Raw genomic sequence first — 18886 nt, 5'->3', positions numbered from 1 at the left:
AAATGTAATTTCGGTATGGTTGGAATGAGTTCTTAAAGCGGGTTTATTCTCTCCGCCAGGAGAGTTTGTTTTCACTTTCTGAAACTGGGACTAACATTGGTCAAGCCTCACGTGACACGTGACAATACGGTGAAATAGTGTGATCCGATTGGCTAGTGACGTATAGCGGCCTATAAAATACATGTGTCACTTTGAAAGAGTCTGTGCCTCTTTCAAAGTGAGGTAAGACAGTTCCAACAATCCTGCATGCAAAGCAGATACTTTAATTAAGCTAAAGCCTCTCTAGATGGGAAGGCCTCGATCCTACAAATGCTTAGTTAACAGCTAAGCGCCCAAGCCAGCGAGCATGATTTCGAGTTGACATGGCTGAGAAATGGACAGATAGGACACTTACACAGACAGGAGGGATAGGACACTTACATAGACAGGACGGATAGGACACTTATACAGACAAGACGGATAGGACACTTATACAGACAGGACGGATAGGACACTTATACAGACAGGACGGATAGGACACTTATACAGACAGGACGGATCGGACACTTATACAGACAGGATGGATAGGACAGTTAGAACATAAGAATTAGAACATTCCCAACACAAGTCTTCTGGCGGAGAGTTGTGCTCCGAGGAGCACTTTTTCTAGTTAGTTTTAGTGTTACTTTAACTTTTTTATTGGGGTATTTGTCAGGGGCAAGATTCAAACACAAGTATCTATCTATATAATCGAGGAATGACTTCCGCCCCGCCGCTGAAGCTATACCCACAGCACTGATATCGACTAAACACAACAACTACACACCACGTCGCGCCAACACAGTAGCGACAACGTGCGCGCTGAATTTACGTGTGCATTAGGCAACGTCACATTTGTCACTACACATTTTCCACGTCGCAACATAATTAATTCCACTCACCACATTACGGATAAAACGGAAGGGGAAGCGGTTTCGTACCGTTTACCGTGCGCACCACCGACACCAAACGCCGATAGGTTTAGCCGAAACAACACGAAGCGCCGCCATTGAAACTCCGCGTCTCTTCGCCAGCACAACAACACAAGCGCGTCCTTCGCTTCAACCCCCCCCTCTAGCTTACCTTTTTGATGACCCAGGCCGTTGCTTTCACTTCAGTCATGTCTGTATGACAATATGTCCGTCATTCACGTGCCATGTACATCCCAAACACATTTACATTTTTTTCCTTTTGGTTTTACTTTTGGATATTTTTATCCCACGATCTTGCTACCCCGTGCGAGGCTAGGGGGCCGGCGGCCGGCCCTCTAGTTGTGTAATAAAAAAACAAAGCATCATACCATTTTTGAAAATGGAAGATAGATTTCATAATCACCCAAAATACTAGGCTCATTGTGAAGAAATTGACAAAGACATTTTCCCTATGCATTTAGTTTGTTTTATAAACACAATACAATTTCAGTAAGGTTTTTTCTTCCCCCCACATCTAGTTTTTGTTAACCATAACCATGTGTGTCCTTGCAGCTCGTCTGCGTAGGTACTCGGATGCTATGTCCCTCCCAGATTCCTTCATCCAGAAACAGCAGCTAGACGCCAGCATGGCCGACACCTTCCTGGAGCATCTGTGTCTCCTGGACATCAACCAGGAGCCAATCACAGCCCGCAACACCAGCATCATCTGCACCATTGGTGGGCGCCACAGCCAATCAGCTGCATCACACTTCTCCATCAATTTGAAGCCGGGGGGTGGGGGGGGGGCGGGGGCGGGGATAGGGCAGAGCAGCGGTTCACTCAAACATTCAGAGTAGTGTGTGTAGAGGCAGATAATAGAGCACCGAAGTCTGCGCATCCTACCTGGGTCACGTTTTTTTCCCCCGTTCTGAATTCCCATTAACGTGTTTAATATCGCGTCAAATAAGAACTGTGTTCCAAAAATAAACAAATGACCCCGGCGGTTTGACTCTTATGGATATGAAGCATCAACTGACGGTGAGAAAACGATAATGTCACTTCCGCCGAATTTGCTAAATATTCGCCAGAAACGGACTGTTTCAAATATGAGTGACTGACAATACAGAGCCACCTCCCTGACAATATTGCTGAGGCAGTTTGTTTATTTTTGGAACACAATTCTTATATGAGACGATTCTAAGATAACCCAATGTTATTCTCCATAGCAAAATTACTTTACGAACCAGGGGATGAACGAGTTACGCGAGGACTTCTGTACTCTATAGCCGAAAGCAAACGCATATGAAGGTGTCGTGTGTGTTCCAATTTCATATTTGCTGCCGAGCCAATTAAAAAGTTTTGGGAAACATTGACTGGAACAGAACAGGAAACGGACATGCCACCATGTGGGGCTGTGGTTATGCACACAGCCTATATACCGTACATTAACATTACAGGGATTCATTTGATTACATTTCATTTTCCAACATTCAGCTTTAAAACAAGACATGATCTAATGACAAACTGGCTTCCCTGACCAATTCCTGACCATTCTAAACCCCCCCGCCTCTCTCTCTCTCTCTCTCTCTCTCTCTCTCTCTCTCTCTCTCTCTCTCTCTCTCTCTCTCTTCTCTTTCTCTCTCTCTCTCTCTCTCTCTCTCTCTCGCTCAGGTCCTGCATCTCGTTCCATTCCAAAGTTACAAGAGATGGTGAAAGCAGGAATGAACATCGCTCGTCTCAACTTCTCCCATGGATCACATGAAGTATGTACTGTGTGTGCGTGTGTGCGTGTGTGCGTGTGTGCGTGTGTGTGTGTGTGTGTGTGTGTGTGTGTGTGTGTGTGTGTGTGTGTGTGTGTGTGTGTGTGTGTGCGTGCGTGCGTGCGTGCGTGTGTGCGTGTGTGCCTGTGTGTGTGTGTGTGGTGGTTGTATTTGTGCCTGTGTACTGAGTGTATGTTGTGTGTGTGTGTGAGTGCGCGTTGTATTAGTGCACGTGTACTGAGTGTTTGTTGTGTGTGCTGTATTAGTGCACGTGTGCTTAGTGTGTGTTGTGTTGCTGCAGTACCACGGTGAGACCATCAAGAACATCCGCGAGGCAACGGAGACCTTGACCTCTGACCCCCGCTACTACAGACCTGTCGCCATCGCCCTGGATACCAAGGGACCCGAGATCCGCACGGGATTGGTCAAAGGGGTGAGGAGGAGCTCTGTTGTGATTGGCTGCTCACTTACAGTGCACACCTTACTCACAACACAACACAACACAACACAACACAACCACGATATAAACAACCACGATATAAAACAACACAACGCACACACTGTTTCCTCTTCTGTTTGTGAAACAGTAGCTACTGTAAGCTTTTATTTTGAACATATTTAATTGGATATTTTGGGAAAACAGTAGGGTTTTACATTTTTCGAATCAGTTAGACTCTTAACTGATTCTAAACATTTAAATAATAAAATCACAATCAATAATAAAAACAATGGAGCGATTTAGAAGCACTTTATAAGAAAACTAACCCAATGTTGATTTAACGTTAGTACATGTGTTTGATTGTTGTTCATGGGAGGTTATAATATGGGCTTTTTGACAGCCCCTCTTCTTCCCCTGTCCGGTACGGTGGACTGGTGGTGCTGAATATTTTAACTGAACCTATCAGCCCGTTCTGACCCACTTTCACCCCCGAGTACCTGCCTGCCAGGCGAGTACAGGTGCTGGCCGATATATTATAACTCTATGGTGATGGTCCCATGAAGACAAAGCCAACGCATTTGCATTCATATGGCCGAGGGTCGATTGGCTGTGTGTACGCTGAGTTAGAGCACTAATCAAAAATCCAATCAATTGATTGTCACGTCCCTGTGATAGACAGGTGGAAGCTGCTCCATGAGTAGACCAAGGGTGGGCAACTTTGATGATGGAGAGGGCCACTATATTTCCACACTCACTCCAGTCTCCAGAGGGCCACATTGAATATACTTTCGGGCCATTCTATGTCACACAAAAGTAGCAAAAATAGCAGATCTACAAGCTCTAAACGCGCCGCACTGCGAATCGGATTGGAATTGGAATCCTGAATTTTGTTTTGCTATATTTGAATTGGAATCCTGAAAAGAAAATCTTTATTTAATTTCAAATGCATTTAGTTATACTTATGTTAACTTTATGAACTTAATACAAATACATTGGACATAAAAAAGACAATGTAAATGTAATACTAGTCATTAAGCTACTAATATAGAGTGAAGTAATTAAAGCGGGTCATGTTTGCTGAAATCAATAATATATCAGTATTCCGATATTCAAGGTGAAGGTGGGGGCCGCATGTGGCCCCCGGGCCGCCAGTTGCCCATGTATGGACTAGTGGAATGCCTTTTCTTTCTTTCTTTCTTTTTCCTTTATTTATTCAGGGAAGCCCATTGAGAGCAAGCTCTCTTTTTCAAGGACGCCCTGATAACAACATATAAAATACATACAAAATGCATAGGTACTTGCCTGGCTGTGGTCCCACGCAGCTTATGAACAGATTGTGGCCGTGACGGGGGCGGTGAATGTCCTTGATGATCCGAGTCCACTCAGCCTTGGCTATATGCACCGCTTCCAGTGGTGGGAAAAGTACTCAAATGTTTTACTTAAGTAAAACTTACAATACTGCAATGTAAAAGTCCGGATTTCAAAAATGTACTTAAAGTACAAAAGTATTGGTATCAAAATGTACTTAAAGTACAAAAGTAAAAGTACTAAAAAAAGCTTGTAGATCGGCTATTTTCAAACAGCCTAGGTATAAAATAGGGCTAAAGTGGTTAATGTATGTTTTATAACGTAATCATTTATATCTGCAAAGTAACTAGTTAGTTACTAAAGTTTTAAAATAATTGTAGTGGAGTAAAAGTACAATATTTGCCTCTGAAATGTAGTGGAGTAGAAGTAAAAGTACTGAAATTTGGAAATACTCTAGTAAAGTAAAAGTACCTCAAAATTGTACTTAAGTACAGTACTTGAATAAATGTACTTAGTTACTTTACACCACTGACCGCTTCTTGTATAATGGTCCTGGGGGGAGGGGAGCTCACCTTGACAATGTGCTCCGAGTCCGCACCACAGCAAGGTCCATGCCTATAGGAACTTGAAGTTGCTGACTTTCTCCACTGTGACGCGTTATTATGGATCCCACCGCAGTTCTAGGAAAAACCTGCTGTGATCGGCCAGTAGTCGCTGTGATAGACAGTTCTCGTTTTTGCAACCATGCCTAAACCTAACCTTAACCCTAACCCTAACCTCAGCAAGACTATGCCTAAACCTAACCTTAACCCTAACCCTAACCTCAGCAAGACTATGCCTAAACCTAACCTTAACCCTAACCCTAACCTCAGCAAGACTATGCCTAAACCTAACCTTAACCCTAACCCTAACCTCAGCAAGACTATGCCTAAACCTAACCTTAACCCTAACCCTAACCTCAGCAAGACTATGCCTAAACCTAACCTTAAAGGAGACATCCGGACATTTTAAGTGTTATCTTTGATGTGACGCTAATCACTCACCAACATTGAAAGGGACGTTGAGTTATTCCCAGAGAGTCCCCTTCGTCCAGTCTAACGACCCCCTCCGTTGGCATAATGGGAGCCCGTGGAAGGCTGAAATTCGCCTAATATAACAGATGCAAAGTTAGTTTTTTCTCTACTCCTGCTCATTGTTGAGTGTCATGATACTCACGCGATCTACAAGTTCAACTGAGCTTGTAGTTGCAGTTATGTTTGGCAAATGTTCCCCCCATAATATGGGATGCCTAGGGTTCAAGTGGTTAATACAATTTAATTTCCTATCGCATAAAGATTTGGCGACCCCCCTGTAGTAACTCTGAGGACCCCCTAGGGGTCCCGGACCCCCTGTTGAGGGCCCATGCCTTAGCTGAACCTTGAACCTTGAAGCTTATCTTACAAATGGATCTGATGGATATATAGTGTTTGGTGCTCTGTGTAATAAATGTTTTGTGTGTGTGTGTGTGTGTGTGTGTGTGTGTGTGTGTGTGTGTGTGTGTGTGCGTCTGTGTGTCTGTGTGTGTGTGTGTGTGTGTGTGTGTGTGTGTGTGTGTGTGTGTGTGTGTGTGTGTGTGTGTGTGTGTGTGTGTGTGTGTGTGTGTGTGTGTGTGTGTGTGTGTGTGTGTGTGTGTGTGTGTGTGTGTGTGTGTGTGCGTGTGTGCGCGTGCGTGTGTGTAGAAAGTGGAGGAGGAAGTGGAGCTGGTGAAAGGGTCTCACATCCGCGTGTCCGTAGCGGAGGCAGACAGGGACAAGTCGGACGAGCAGCAGGTGTGGGTGGACTACCCCAGTCTGCCTAAAGTCCTGGCCAAAGGAGGACAGATCTACATCGACGACGGCCTCATCGGACTCAAAGTCCTGGAGACTGGTGTGTAGAACGCCATGGCAGTGGTGGAAAAAGTATTTTACTTAGGTAAAAATATCAATACTGCAATGTAGAAGTGCTCTGTTACAAGTAAAAGTCCAGAATTAAACATTTACTTGAATAAAAGTACAAAAGTATTGGTATCAACATGTACTTAAAGTACCAAAAGTAAAAGTCCTAAAATGTTTGAAAATAGCCTGTATGTATAAAATAGGGCTAAAGTGGTAAATGTATGTTTTATAATATAATAATTGACAATTGCAAAGTAACTAGTAACTAAAGTTTTCTAATAATTGTAGTGTAGTAAAAGTATTTGCCTCTGGGATGTAGTGGAGTACTTGCGTAAATATACTTACTTTACACCACTGCGTGATGGTAGCGCATGTTTATGATGAAAATCATTAAAGTCATGTATTTCTTTATTCGGCAGGAGAGATATTGACACATGTATGTATACGCGTTATAGAAGCAATTTTGCAAGGACACAAAAATACAGGTGACCGTATACCTTGACATTTGGACACAAAAGGTTTGAAAACCACTGGGGTTACAGTAATGATAACACAGTATAAGACAATAGTACAGTTACTCTACTGAAAACATACAGTAGGATGACATGATGCTGTATCCAGTAATGATAGATGTACTTGATAGTGTAAATCAGTGGTTCTCAAACCTTTTCTAGTCAAGGACCCCCAAATTGACACTTATTAGCCCACGGACCCCCATTTGAAAAGATACGCCCAGGACCCCCATATGAGAAGATTTGTACGGCTCTAGCAGTGATTTTCAACCATTTTAATTTCAAGGACCCCCAGTTTGACATACATTAGGGCTACAGACCCACATTTAATGACATTTCTATCTTTGGGACCCCAATTTATATTGTATAATCAATGTTAATTTAACTCAGAGAGTGTACAAATGGAACCAAATGGACCCTAACGGGTCCATTTGGTTCCATTTGTACACTCTCTGAGTTACAGACCCATAAGGGTCAATTTGGTTCCTAACTATCTATCATTAAGCTGGGTACCCCCTGGAACTCCCTTGAGGACCCCTGGGGGTCCCCGGACCCCACTTGAGCCCCCTTTCCAATGCAGCTTAAGCACAACACCACACCACACTACACCACACCACACCACACCGCATCAAAATATCTACCGTTTCCATTACACAAAAGTACCCCTGCTCAAATCCACAGGTATGAGTAGCAGACTCCGGTCATTCACACTCATTTGTAATGTAAATTTTTGCCTAACAATGGAATGTAGGTGAGTGGCCAACTGTCCTGTATACAAATGCAAATCACCTGTGCATGTGGCCCAGCTTGGCCTAGCTCAGACCTACCCAGGACTGGGTACTTTTTAGGCACCAGTTTAGTACCACTTACACACCACTCTACCCACTTCATTGTAGTGGAAACCAAGGCACAAGTGGGCGGTGTGGTGTGGGGTAGGGTGAGGCCATGCATATGGAAAGCCGCCTTTGGAGAACCAATGGTCCTCTCCTCTCCCCCAGGTGATGAGTGGGTGGAGTGCCTGGTGGAGTCGGGCGGCGTGCTCTGCAGCCGCAAAGGCGTCAACCTGCCGGGCTGTGACCTCATCGGGCTGCCCGCGGTGAGCGAGCGGGACGAGGGCGACCTCCGCTTCGGGGTGTCCCAGGGAGTGGACATGGTGTTCGCCAGCTTCATCCGCTCGGCGCAGGACGTGAGGGACGTCCGCAAGGCGCTGGGGCCGCACGGACAACTCATCAAGGTGGTCAGCAAGGTGGAGAGCAGACAAGGGGTCCAGAAGTGAGTTACTTTGCGCACGCGCACGCACACGCGCACACACACACACACGCGCACGCACACGCGCACACACACACACACGCACACGCGCACACACACACACGCGCACACGCGCACACGCGCACACACACACACACACACACACACGCACACGCGCTCTCTCACTCACTCACTCACTTGCACACGCACACGCTCACCGTCGCTCGCTCGCTCACTCACTCACTCACGCACACGCACACACACACGCACACGCACACGTGCACTCACTTACTCACTCACTCACTCACACACACACACACACACACACACACACACACACACACACACACACACACACACACACACACACACACACACACACACACACACACACACACACACACACACACACACACACACAGACAGACAGGGCTCATTTTGTTTATATATCGCCCCATTCTTTCTCTGAAATCCTGAAAAACTCTTCTCTTCTCTTCTCTTCTCTTCTCCTCTCCTCTCCTCTCTGTCAGTTTTGAGGAGATCCTGGCAGCGAGTGACGGGGTTATGGTTGCCAGGGGCGACCTGGGCATAGAGATCCCTGCAGAGAAGGTCTTCATCGCTCAGAAGATGATGATTGGAAGATGTAACTCTGCAGGGAAGCCCGTCATCTGTGCAACACAGGTTAAAGGCCACACACAGACACACACACACACACACACACACACACACACACACACACACACACACACACACACACACACACACACACACACACACACACACACACACACACACACACACACACACACACACACACACACACACATATATGGAGCCCCTTGAAAATGACATGGTGCATCTCAAGGGGTTTATCCTAATAATAAAGGTACTATATATGCACGCAGGCATTGTGCACACACAGACACATACATACACACACACACACACACACACACACACTCACTCACTCACTCACTCACTCACTCACACACTCACTCACTCACTCACTCACTCACTCACTCACTCACTCACTCACTCACTCACTCACTCACTCACTCACTCGAACGAACACATACCAACAGACAATACACACCATAACACACCATAACACACCATACACACAAACACAAACGCACATCAGTCTGCGCTGCTGCATGAATGCACAGCTAATGAGGATCCCACAAAAACCAATACATTTGTGTGTGTGTGTGTGTGTGTGTGTGTGTGTGTGTGTGCGTGTGTGTGTGTGTGCCAGATGTTGGAGAGCATGATCCTCCACCCTCGTCCAACGCGAGCAGAGGGCAGCGACGTGGCCAACGCTGTGCTGGACGGAGCCGACTGTGTCATGCTGTCAGGAGAGACCGCTAAGGGACAGCACCCTGTGGAGGCCGTCGCCATGATGCACTCAGTACGTCACTGTTGATTTTGACAGCAAATCTTGATTCAGTTTTAGTCATAGTCTTTTGAATCAAATTCCATTTAGTTTTAGTTAGGGATGTCCGATATTATCGGCCTCCCGATCATATTAGCATAAAAATCAATATCGGAAAATATCGGTATCGGTTTTTGGATTTATTTATTTTTTAAATATTTTTTTTAATAAGTTACAGGAGTTCTTACTGTATGGTGTGTGTGATATGAAATGTGAGCTTACCATAGTCACAGTAATCCTTAATCATATTCCATCATATTCAAGGACTTTTGCAGAGAAATGAGACAGACTCCAATCTTTCAAATTAGAGCACTGCTCTAATTTTGGAAGGCGTGTGTGTCTGGGTCCAGCTGAAGCTCGTTGACACTTGTTAATGTTATAGGCATCAAAGCAATTATGCTTCTGCACTGTCAGATAGGCCTACATCTAATCTAAGATTAGTGGGACTCATTCAAATGACTACCAGCGAGTCCCGGGACTCACTTTATTGAAAATCTAACAACATCACTCTATTGTATTAGACTTATTAGATATTATATTGATATTATAGCTGTTTTATTTTATCAGATACGTGATGTTGTTACCTGACAATTAGTTGACTTTTGGTGAAAAAGCCTGCATGTATCGGTATCGGTTGATATCGGTATCCGAAATTAGTCTAGTCATATTTGAGTCATCTGAAATGTATTACTGTTAGTCTAGTTTTAGTTTACTTAATATCATAAGATTATAGTCGACTAAATCTACAATTGATTTAGTCGACTAAAATGTATTTTGGCGGTGCCTTGATGGCGTCATAATGGCAAATTTTACACTTGTTTGCATGCTGAAAATAGCCGATCTACAAGCTCACAACGTGTCGCATCGCGACGCGCTGTGAGCTTTTAGATCTGCTATTTGCAGAGCACAACACCCGAGCGCAGCCAAGCGTAAAATGATTCGTCTTTTAGTTCTACTGGATATCTTCTCCACTAGTCCCTCACTAATATTTTATTCTAGTTTTTATTTGCTGACGAAATTGTCAATATATTTAGTCTTAGTTTTAGTCATAATAGCTTAGTTTTTACTTATTTCTTATTTAGTTTTCGTCAGCGAAAAAAGGTAGTCGACGAACATTTTTCGTCATAGTTTTAGTCGACGAAATCAACACTGTGTGTGTGTGTGTGTGTGTGTGTGTGTGTGTGTGTGTGTGTGTGTGTGTGTGTGTGTGTGTGTGTGTGTGTGTGTGTGTGTGTGTGTGTGTGTGTGTGTGTGTGTGTGTGTGTGTGTGTGTGTGTGTGTGTGTGTGTGTGCGCGCGCGTGCAACAGTTATTTAGGTTTTGGTTTAACAACTTGAATAGCATCCCTATTCTGGGGGAGGGGGGGAATATTCTGCAATCTACAAGCTAGTGAGCTTGTAGATCAGGAATTTTCGGTAAAAAGATTTGAAGTAGTGGGAAGATATTAAAGGATCTAGTATAGAACTCTGGGGAACTGGTCAACTAAGTATATAGGGTGGTATAAGTGGTTTTAAATAATACATCCACATTTTACAACAACATATTTTAAGCATTAACTCTCTCTCTCTCTGCAGATCTGTAGGGAGGCGGAGGCGGCCATTTTCCACCAGCAGTTGTTTGAGGAGTTGAGGCGGCTGACCCCCCTGACCTCTGACCCCACAGAGGTCACCGCCATTGGAGCCGTGGAGTCATCGTTCAAATGCTGCGCTGGAGCCATTATTGTCCTCACTTCTTCTGGCAGGTATACACTCACACTACACACACACACGCACGCACGCACGCACGCACGCACGCACGCACGCACGCACGCACGCACGCACGCACACACACACACACACACACACACACACACACACACACACACACACACACACACACACACACACACACACACACACACACACGCACACACGCACACCAGGCACGTGGAGAGAAGGGCCTAACAAGGCCTGTTACTGCCTCAGACAGCTGAAGAAATTCAGCATGAGCCCCCGCATTCTCAGGGCATTCCACAACAGCACCATACAGAGCAACGTGATGAGCTGTATCACCGCCCACCCTGTGTAGTGTGTACCTTTAAAACACAACTAAAACAATGGTTAAAAATGTCCCAAATATGAGAACATTGATAAACCTTAATTTTTAGTTTAAAAAAGAAATGTGGCTTAAACTATGGTATTCTTAAATCAACTCTTTAGGTAGTTATTTGTTTTCTTCTGTATTCAGTTATGTTGGTATGGTTGTGTTTTTTAATTGGGGACCACGGATTAGACCCCGGGGCGAGGGTGTTTTAGGACAACGGTTCTTCCATTTCTGAATGGAGAGGTGCGCGATGGAGAGAGGAAGGACCCGCCGATGTTTCCTTTTTGCTTGATATTGTTTGATGGTGTAACAATCACAACTGATACCCATGAAAGAAGACCCTTCACAGCTAATAGAGAATTTTAAAATCGCTGTCGCCTCACAGCTAGAAGGTCCTGGGTTCAATTCCCGCCGGGGACGCTGTGGGCGCTGGGGGCGTGTTCTCTCCTCCACGTCATCGGCGCCCATACCCTAGGTGGGGTTGGCGAAAGGGCCTACTCTGTGTGGAGTTTGCATGTTCTCCCCGTGTCTCCTAGGGTAGTTAATACCCTCACAAAAACATGTAGTAATCCTGGTCACTATACTGCCTCCCCCTGGTCAGCCGGGGCGCCTGATGGAGGGGAAAGGAACTGGTTGGAATAACGTGTTCCTTCCACGCGCTACGTCTAACCAGGGAAACTCCCCCCTGTCGGGTGATAAGAAGCGGCCTGCTTGCTCCTCATGCATTGAAGGAGGCATGAGCTTCAGCTTGGGCTCTCCCTAGGCTGGCAGAGGGTAGGTAGTGCCAAGGATTACATAGGAAATTGGCACTGGGTGAAAAAATGTGAGTTACAAAATCGTGGGATAAAAATTATAGGTAAAAAAAAAAAGAGAATTTTAAAATGTAAGAATCGGTTCAGAATTGAATGAGTATACGGCTTAAATGTGAACCTCTTTCTGTTTCAAATATTTTTATTGTGAAGCACAGGTTATAGTTGTACATTTAGCTTCCTTTTTTTTTTTAAACAAAAACAAACAGACATAAACACAAAACAGACAGGTAACATGAAAAAAAAAAAAAAAAAAAACTTATGTGAACCTCTTTCTGCTTATGCATCCACCGTTCTGCGTGCCCGTCGGCTGCGACGTTTCCTTTTTGCCACACATCTACACTTCATGGAGTACATTTTTTTTGTACCGAATGAACCGAATTCCGGGTTCTCAACTTGCTCTCTGCGTCCTTGGCCCAGGGCATTATCGGAGGTGAGCTTCCCTCCCTTCAGGCTATTACACGCCAAGCGATGCGTATAGCCAAGGCTGAATGATTCATCATAGACACTCACCGCCCCGGCCACAACCTGCTCACGCTGCTGCCTTCAGGCAGCCAATCAACTGCATTCAGTCTGTGAATACCCCCTTATGCTTTTAGCTGGCAGTAAAGGCCTTTGCAGACAGGGTGCAATTTTTCGCACGGAAAAAACGGACAATATCATTTTTTAAATGAACACATGGTTCTCAATGACCGCATGCACACCGGCTCCGAATTTACCGTGCGGCAATGCGATGCGGTGATGCGTTTTTTTCTCCAATCGAACCCAGTTCGATTTGTGCGTCTTTTCGCAAGCGGTAAAACTGATTGACTAATCGCACCCTGTCTGCAAAGGCCTTAACAGTGTGTCTTTTTCATTTTTCTTAACCCATTCAAACCGGGAACGCATCTGTGTAACCACTTAAGCCGTTATTTTACACTTTGGGCTATTCAAAAATAGCAGATGTACAAGCTTGTAGATCTGCTATTTTTGGGAAATCGTGAACATTTGTGCAAATATTTGAATATATATGTTTTTAAAGGGACCTTTTTTGACTCAAATCTTTGCTTCTGGGGGTTCCTGGAACAACAATATTTTCAGATGGGGGGGGGGGGGTCGGTGGCCAAATAAATATAATTTTGGAGGTCCTTGACATGAAAAAACTTTGAGAACCACTGATATTATAACAACATTTATAATGTATAATATATTATATATTATATATTATGTATTTATATTATAATATATTAACATTATAACAATCATCATAATAAAGTATTCAATCAATCAATCAATCAATCAATCAAATCTACCTGCTGCACTTTGACCATAACCTGTTCTGTTATCCAACACAGCCACTAGATGGCGCATGTCAGTCTCTATTTCACATTGGTACACTGACCTCTGTCACTCACTTTATGTAACTCTGACTGTTAGTGCAGATACATATTCAAACATGCTACAGTAATATGTATATTTGTTGATGTTTTATCTGTTGTGTAAGAGACTGTGGAACACTGTAACACACTATCTATGCTTGACGTTTGTTTTAATATTGCACAAAATACATTACATTACATTACATTACAGTCATTTAGCAGACGCTTTTATCCAAAGCGACTTACAATAAGTGCATTCAACATAGGTAGGGAACGAAACTACAAATCACCAGAAGTCTTAAGTGTATTTCCTGCAAAAACAAGCAACCAAGAGTATACCTAGCGCCAGGGTAAAAGTGCTATATATCAGCTACCTACTTTCTTAAACAGATGAGACAAAATAGCAAAATCAAATGAGCACGAGCTAATACAAAAAGTGTATCGACTAAACAAGATCAACAAGAAAATAGATGCAATAGAACACTATATACTGTGTGATCACTTTAATATCACAGTTCTTTTGTGTCTTTTTTTGTGTTCTTGTGTATATACATTTAGACTTAACCTTACTTTACTCTTATTCTTAATTTAATGTAACTGCAATTTGTAAGAAGCTTGCATAACATTGTGTGATGTGTCAAAGTTAAAGTGGAAATCCATTGGCTAATAGCAGAGATATTTCCCTTTTTATTTTCTGTCTCTCAGGTCAGCTCACCTCCTGTCCAGGTACCGGCCTCGCTGTCCTATCGTCGCAGTAACCAGATGCCCTCAGGTACATCCTCACCCTGCATTCACCACTACTATAGCTATTATCTGTATATTTCTGAGATTAGAATTAACTCATTCATTCAAAGTTCAATTTTGTGCATGCTTGTGTGTGTGTGTGTGTGTGTGTGTGTGTGTGTGTGTGTGTGTGTGTGTGTGTGTGTGTGTGTGTGTGTGTGTGTGTGTGTGTGTGTGTGTGTGCGCGTGTGTGTGTGTGTGATCAGGTGGCACGTCAATCCCAGCTGCTCAGAGGAGTGTTTCCTGTTCTGTTCCATCCACTTCCTGCCCCCGTGTGGGCAGATGACCTGGACAACAGAGTCAACTTCGGCATGGAAATAGGTGTGTGTGTGTGTGTGTGTGTGTGTGTGTGTGTGTGTGTGTGTGTGTGTGTCTTATTGTCCATCTATCAATGTGTATATTCCCCTTGTGGCATTCAGTTATTAACTTCTGCTCCCCACCTCTCTGTCTGTCTGTCTGTCTGTCTGTCTGTCTGTCTGTCTGTCTGTCTAACTGTCTGTCTGTCTGTCTGTCTGTCTGTCTGTCTGTCTGTCTGTCTGTCTGTCTGTCTGTCTGTCTGTCTGTCTGTCTGTCTGTCTGTCTGTCTGTCTGTCTGTCTGTCTGTCTGTCTGTCTGTCTGTCCGTCCGTCCGTCCGTCCGTCCGTCCGTCCGTCCGTCCGTCCGTCCGTCCGTCCGTCCGTCCGTCCGTCCGTCCGCCCGCCCGCCCGTCCGTCCGTCCGTTTGTATTTCTGTCTCTCTCTCTCTCTCTCCTCTCTCTCTCTCCCTCTCTCCCTCTCTAGGGAAGGCCAGGGGTTTCTTTAAGACAGGTGACATGGTGATCGTGGTGACCGGCTGGATCCCTGGCTCAGGTCACACAAACATCATGAGGGCGGTGAGCTGCACCTGAAGCGGCCTCACGCCGCCGTACACCGCTCTGTCCGTCAGCCTGACTGACAGGCAGGCAGACACGGTTCACCGTCTGTGGAAACATAATGACTCCCCTGCAAATAAATCGTGATGTGTTCATTAATATGCTCTCCGTGGTGTTTATTATTCCGAGGGCGCTCGATGCTTGGCCGCGCGCCAGCAGAGTGTTTTGGTTGTGGGTGTTTATCTCACATAATGGGCAGCCAGACATATGGCTGGCTGCAGCTCTCACTGGAATGTTTTGCTTTTAGCCATTTGAGTAGTGACTCTGAACCTTTTGAGTTTCAAGGACCCCCTGGTTTGATATGCATGAGGCCACAGACCCCCATTTGATACAATGTTTCATCCCTGTGACCCCAATTAATACACTGTAAATTCCTTAGAGCTTATTTGACTCTGTACAAATGGAACCAAAGGGAACCCATAAAGGTTCCTTTTGTACACGGTCACATTTGTTTACCGGCCCTTTGGATATGCAATACCCTTTGTAGCGATACCCCCCTGGTTGGCTTATGGGGCGGCAGTGGCTTAGGGGTTGAGTGTCCGGGTAGAGTGAACTGGAAACAGCAAGGTTACCAGTTCGATCCGGGGCTCCCCTAGAGTTAGTGTCGAAGTGTCCTTGAGCAAGACACTGAACCCCTAATTGCTCCCGATGAGCAGGTTGGTGCCTTGCATGGTTTCCTCCGACATCGGTGTATGAATGTGTGTGTGAATGGGTGAATGTAATGCACAATCTGTGTAATGCCCTTTGGATAAAAAGCGCTATATAAATGCACCATTTATCATTTAGTTGTCAGAGTACCAGTAGTGCAGTACATTATCATAGTACTTGGAAGCCAGTCCATGATGTCAGTACTATGATCATGATGTCATGTTGATTGACATCAGGGAAGGCAATTGATGGGACTTTACCACTGTATATTAAATCTCTGCTGGATCGGAATCCTGTAACATATAGGACACGCTCCAGTGACTGGCTCACGCTAAAGGTCCCCAGAGTAAAGACAACAGCCTTTTGTTTTAGTGCCCCAACCACATGGAATGACCTACAGCTTTAATTTAAGATCTGTTCCCCCATAACATACGGTCAATTTAAGACCTACCCACAAGTGTCTGCAACTGCTTTTGAATTTGTTTTATATCACACGATAGGGGAACATTTCTGTATTTGTTTGTTTTGTTTCTGTTTTGTTTTGTTTTGTCATTGATATTGATGTGGAAATTAAACTGTACTGTGATGTATCTCGATGACACTGAAAATGAGGGCAACCTCGATGTCCTTCGAGTATAAATAAAGGTTTGAAATGAAATGAAATACAGACAGACAGACAGACAGACAGACAGACCTCCTTGGGTTGTGTCTGTCTGTCACCATGGGCCTGACCACACACGTTCCCCCGCCAGATGGGGCTGAGGCCTGTGGAGAGACTTCAGCACCACGGACAGCGCACAGCCCTTGGTCAGCTGATTGAAGGATGGTACGTGCCAATTCCTGTAGACTTATTTGACCATGGTCCCCCAGGCCTTAGTCTCAAGACAGGCTACTACTGGCTTTAAATGCTTCCGCCCGACTATCTGTGTATTGAAAGCCCTAAATGTGATTAGAAAATAAAGCGGATGACACCCCCCCCCCCCCCCACACACACACACACACACACACACACACACACACACACACACACACACACACTTCCTTTTCGCCTTTGCAGTCGCCTAATTAAGTCCTACTTTAAATCAAATTAGTTGAAGCCTATCTAGCTTGTTGCTTAGTCAAAAATATGTTTTGAAGATATTTGTTCATATATTTTTGTGAATGGAAATAACAGATGACAGACACCTGTCACAACTTTTGCGGGGCACAGTTGCAGACTCCCTGCAGCATTCGCAGATTGTGGAAGTGTTATCTGGCTTGAGAGACTACCCAGGAGTCTATACTTGGTCCGCTCCTTTTTTCCCCTCTACACCCAATCTCAAATCTCTACAAACTCTACAAAAACGCGACGCATTGTTGGCTTGTAGATCGGCTATTTTCACTGCATATGTGCCCCAGAATAGAGACGCCAGTGTTTATGTGTTCAAACTATCGGAAGTGGGCCTTGGGCCTTGGGCTGTGTACGTTGACTGTCTCCTCAGCATGTGTTCGGTCTCCTTGGTGGACGCTGTGGGGCGGTAAGCCACACACTATAGATACTAGATTAAGGACTGGTTATTCTGTTCTTCAGAGAGAGCCTCAAGCTCTCCCAAAACTGATTATTTATCCTGTGCTTTCTTGTGGGCAATGTAGATGGAGATTAAAAGACTTGCAAAGCACTACTGGAAATACCCAGAGGGGGGATGAATTTATGTTAAGCCTTGTTTAAACCTCCCCCTTGTGCCTTTGTTAAATCTTCCCATAAATAAACTGTTTTATTTCCTCCAAGAAAACTGACGCTGTTGTGGGATTTTTGGGAAACTCTTCTTTGGTTTTCCAGTCAGCCCCCACGACCAGCTGAATGTGTTTGTTGTGTCTGTGTACCAGCAGAATAGTGTCTGTGTACCAGCAGAATATTGTGTACCAGCAGAATATTGTCTGTGTACCAGCAGAATAGTGTCTGTGTACCAGCAGAATAGTGTCTGTGTACCAGCAGAATATTATCTGTGTACCAGCAGAATATTGTCTGTGTACCAGCAGAATAGTGTCTGTGTACCAGCAGAATAGTGTCTGTGTACCAGCAGAATATTGTCTGTGTACCAGCAGAATATTATCTGTGTACCAGCAGAATATTGTCTGTGTACCAGCAGAATATTGTCTGTGTACCAGCAGAATATTATCTGTGTACCAGCAGAATATTGTCTGTGTACCAGCAGAATATTATCTGTGTACCAGCAGAATATTGTCTGTGTACCAGCAGAATATTGTCTGTGTACCAGCAGAATATTATCTGTGTACCAGCAGAATATTATCTGTGTACCAGCAGAATAGTGTCTGTGTACCAGCAGAATATTATCTGTGTACCAGCAGAATATTATCTGTGTACCAGCAGAATAGTGTCTGTGTACCAGCAGAATATTGTCTGTGTACCAGCAGAATATTGTCTGTGTACCAGCAGAATAGTGTCTGTGTACCAGCAGAATATTATCTGTGTACCAGCAGAATAGTGTCTGTGTACCAGCAGAATATTGTCTGTGTACCAGCAGAATATTGTCTGTGTACCAGCAGAATATTGTCTGTGTACCAGCAGAATAGTGTCTGTGTACCAGCAGAATAGTGTCTGTGTACCAGCAGAATATTATCTGTGTACCAGCAGAATATTATCTGTGTACCAGCAGAATATTATCTGTGTACCAGCAGAATATTGTCTGTGTACCAGCAGAATATTATCTGTGTACCAGCAGAATATTATCTGTGTACCAGCAGAATATTATCTG

General features: G+C 44.5%; 1 protein-coding gene across 1 annotated transcript in view; it reads left to right on the top strand.

The window, feature by feature from the left end:
• The window catches only part of pklr (pyruvate kinase L/R), a 29742-nt gene extending 14180 nt beyond the window's left edge, over positions 1-15562 (top strand). The window contains exons 2-12 of the mRNA XM_084049486.1: positions 1503-1667; positions 2601-2692; positions 2991-3122; positions 6155-6341; positions 7860-8133; positions 8640-8790; positions 9365-9517; positions 11115-11281; positions 14495-14561; positions 14779-14893; positions 15352-15562. Of these exons, the coding sequence (XP_083905612.1) occupies positions 1529-1667; positions 2601-2692; positions 2991-3122; positions 6155-6341; positions 7860-8133; positions 8640-8790; positions 9365-9517; positions 11115-11281; positions 14495-14561; positions 14779-14893; positions 15352-15458 (1584 nt within the window). The 5' untranslated portion in view covers positions 1503-1528 and the 3' untranslated portion in view covers positions 15459-15562. The remainder of the gene's footprint in view (positions 1-1502; positions 1668-2600; positions 2693-2990; positions 3123-6154; positions 6342-7859; positions 8134-8639; positions 8791-9364; positions 9518-11114; positions 11282-14494; positions 14562-14778; positions 14894-15351) is intronic.
• The last annotated feature ends 3324 nt before the right edge of the window (positions 15563-18886 follow it).

This window comes from Gymnoscopelus microlampas (assembly GCF_963454915.1).
Source record: "Gymnoscopelus microlampas genome assembly, chromosome: 3".
Classification (NCBI taxonomy): domain Eukaryota; kingdom Metazoa; phylum Chordata; class Actinopteri; order Myctophiformes; family Myctophidae; genus Gymnoscopelus; species Gymnoscopelus microlampas.
Note: the sequence above shows the minus strand (reverse complement) of the source record. Positions and strands in the feature narration are given on the sequence as shown.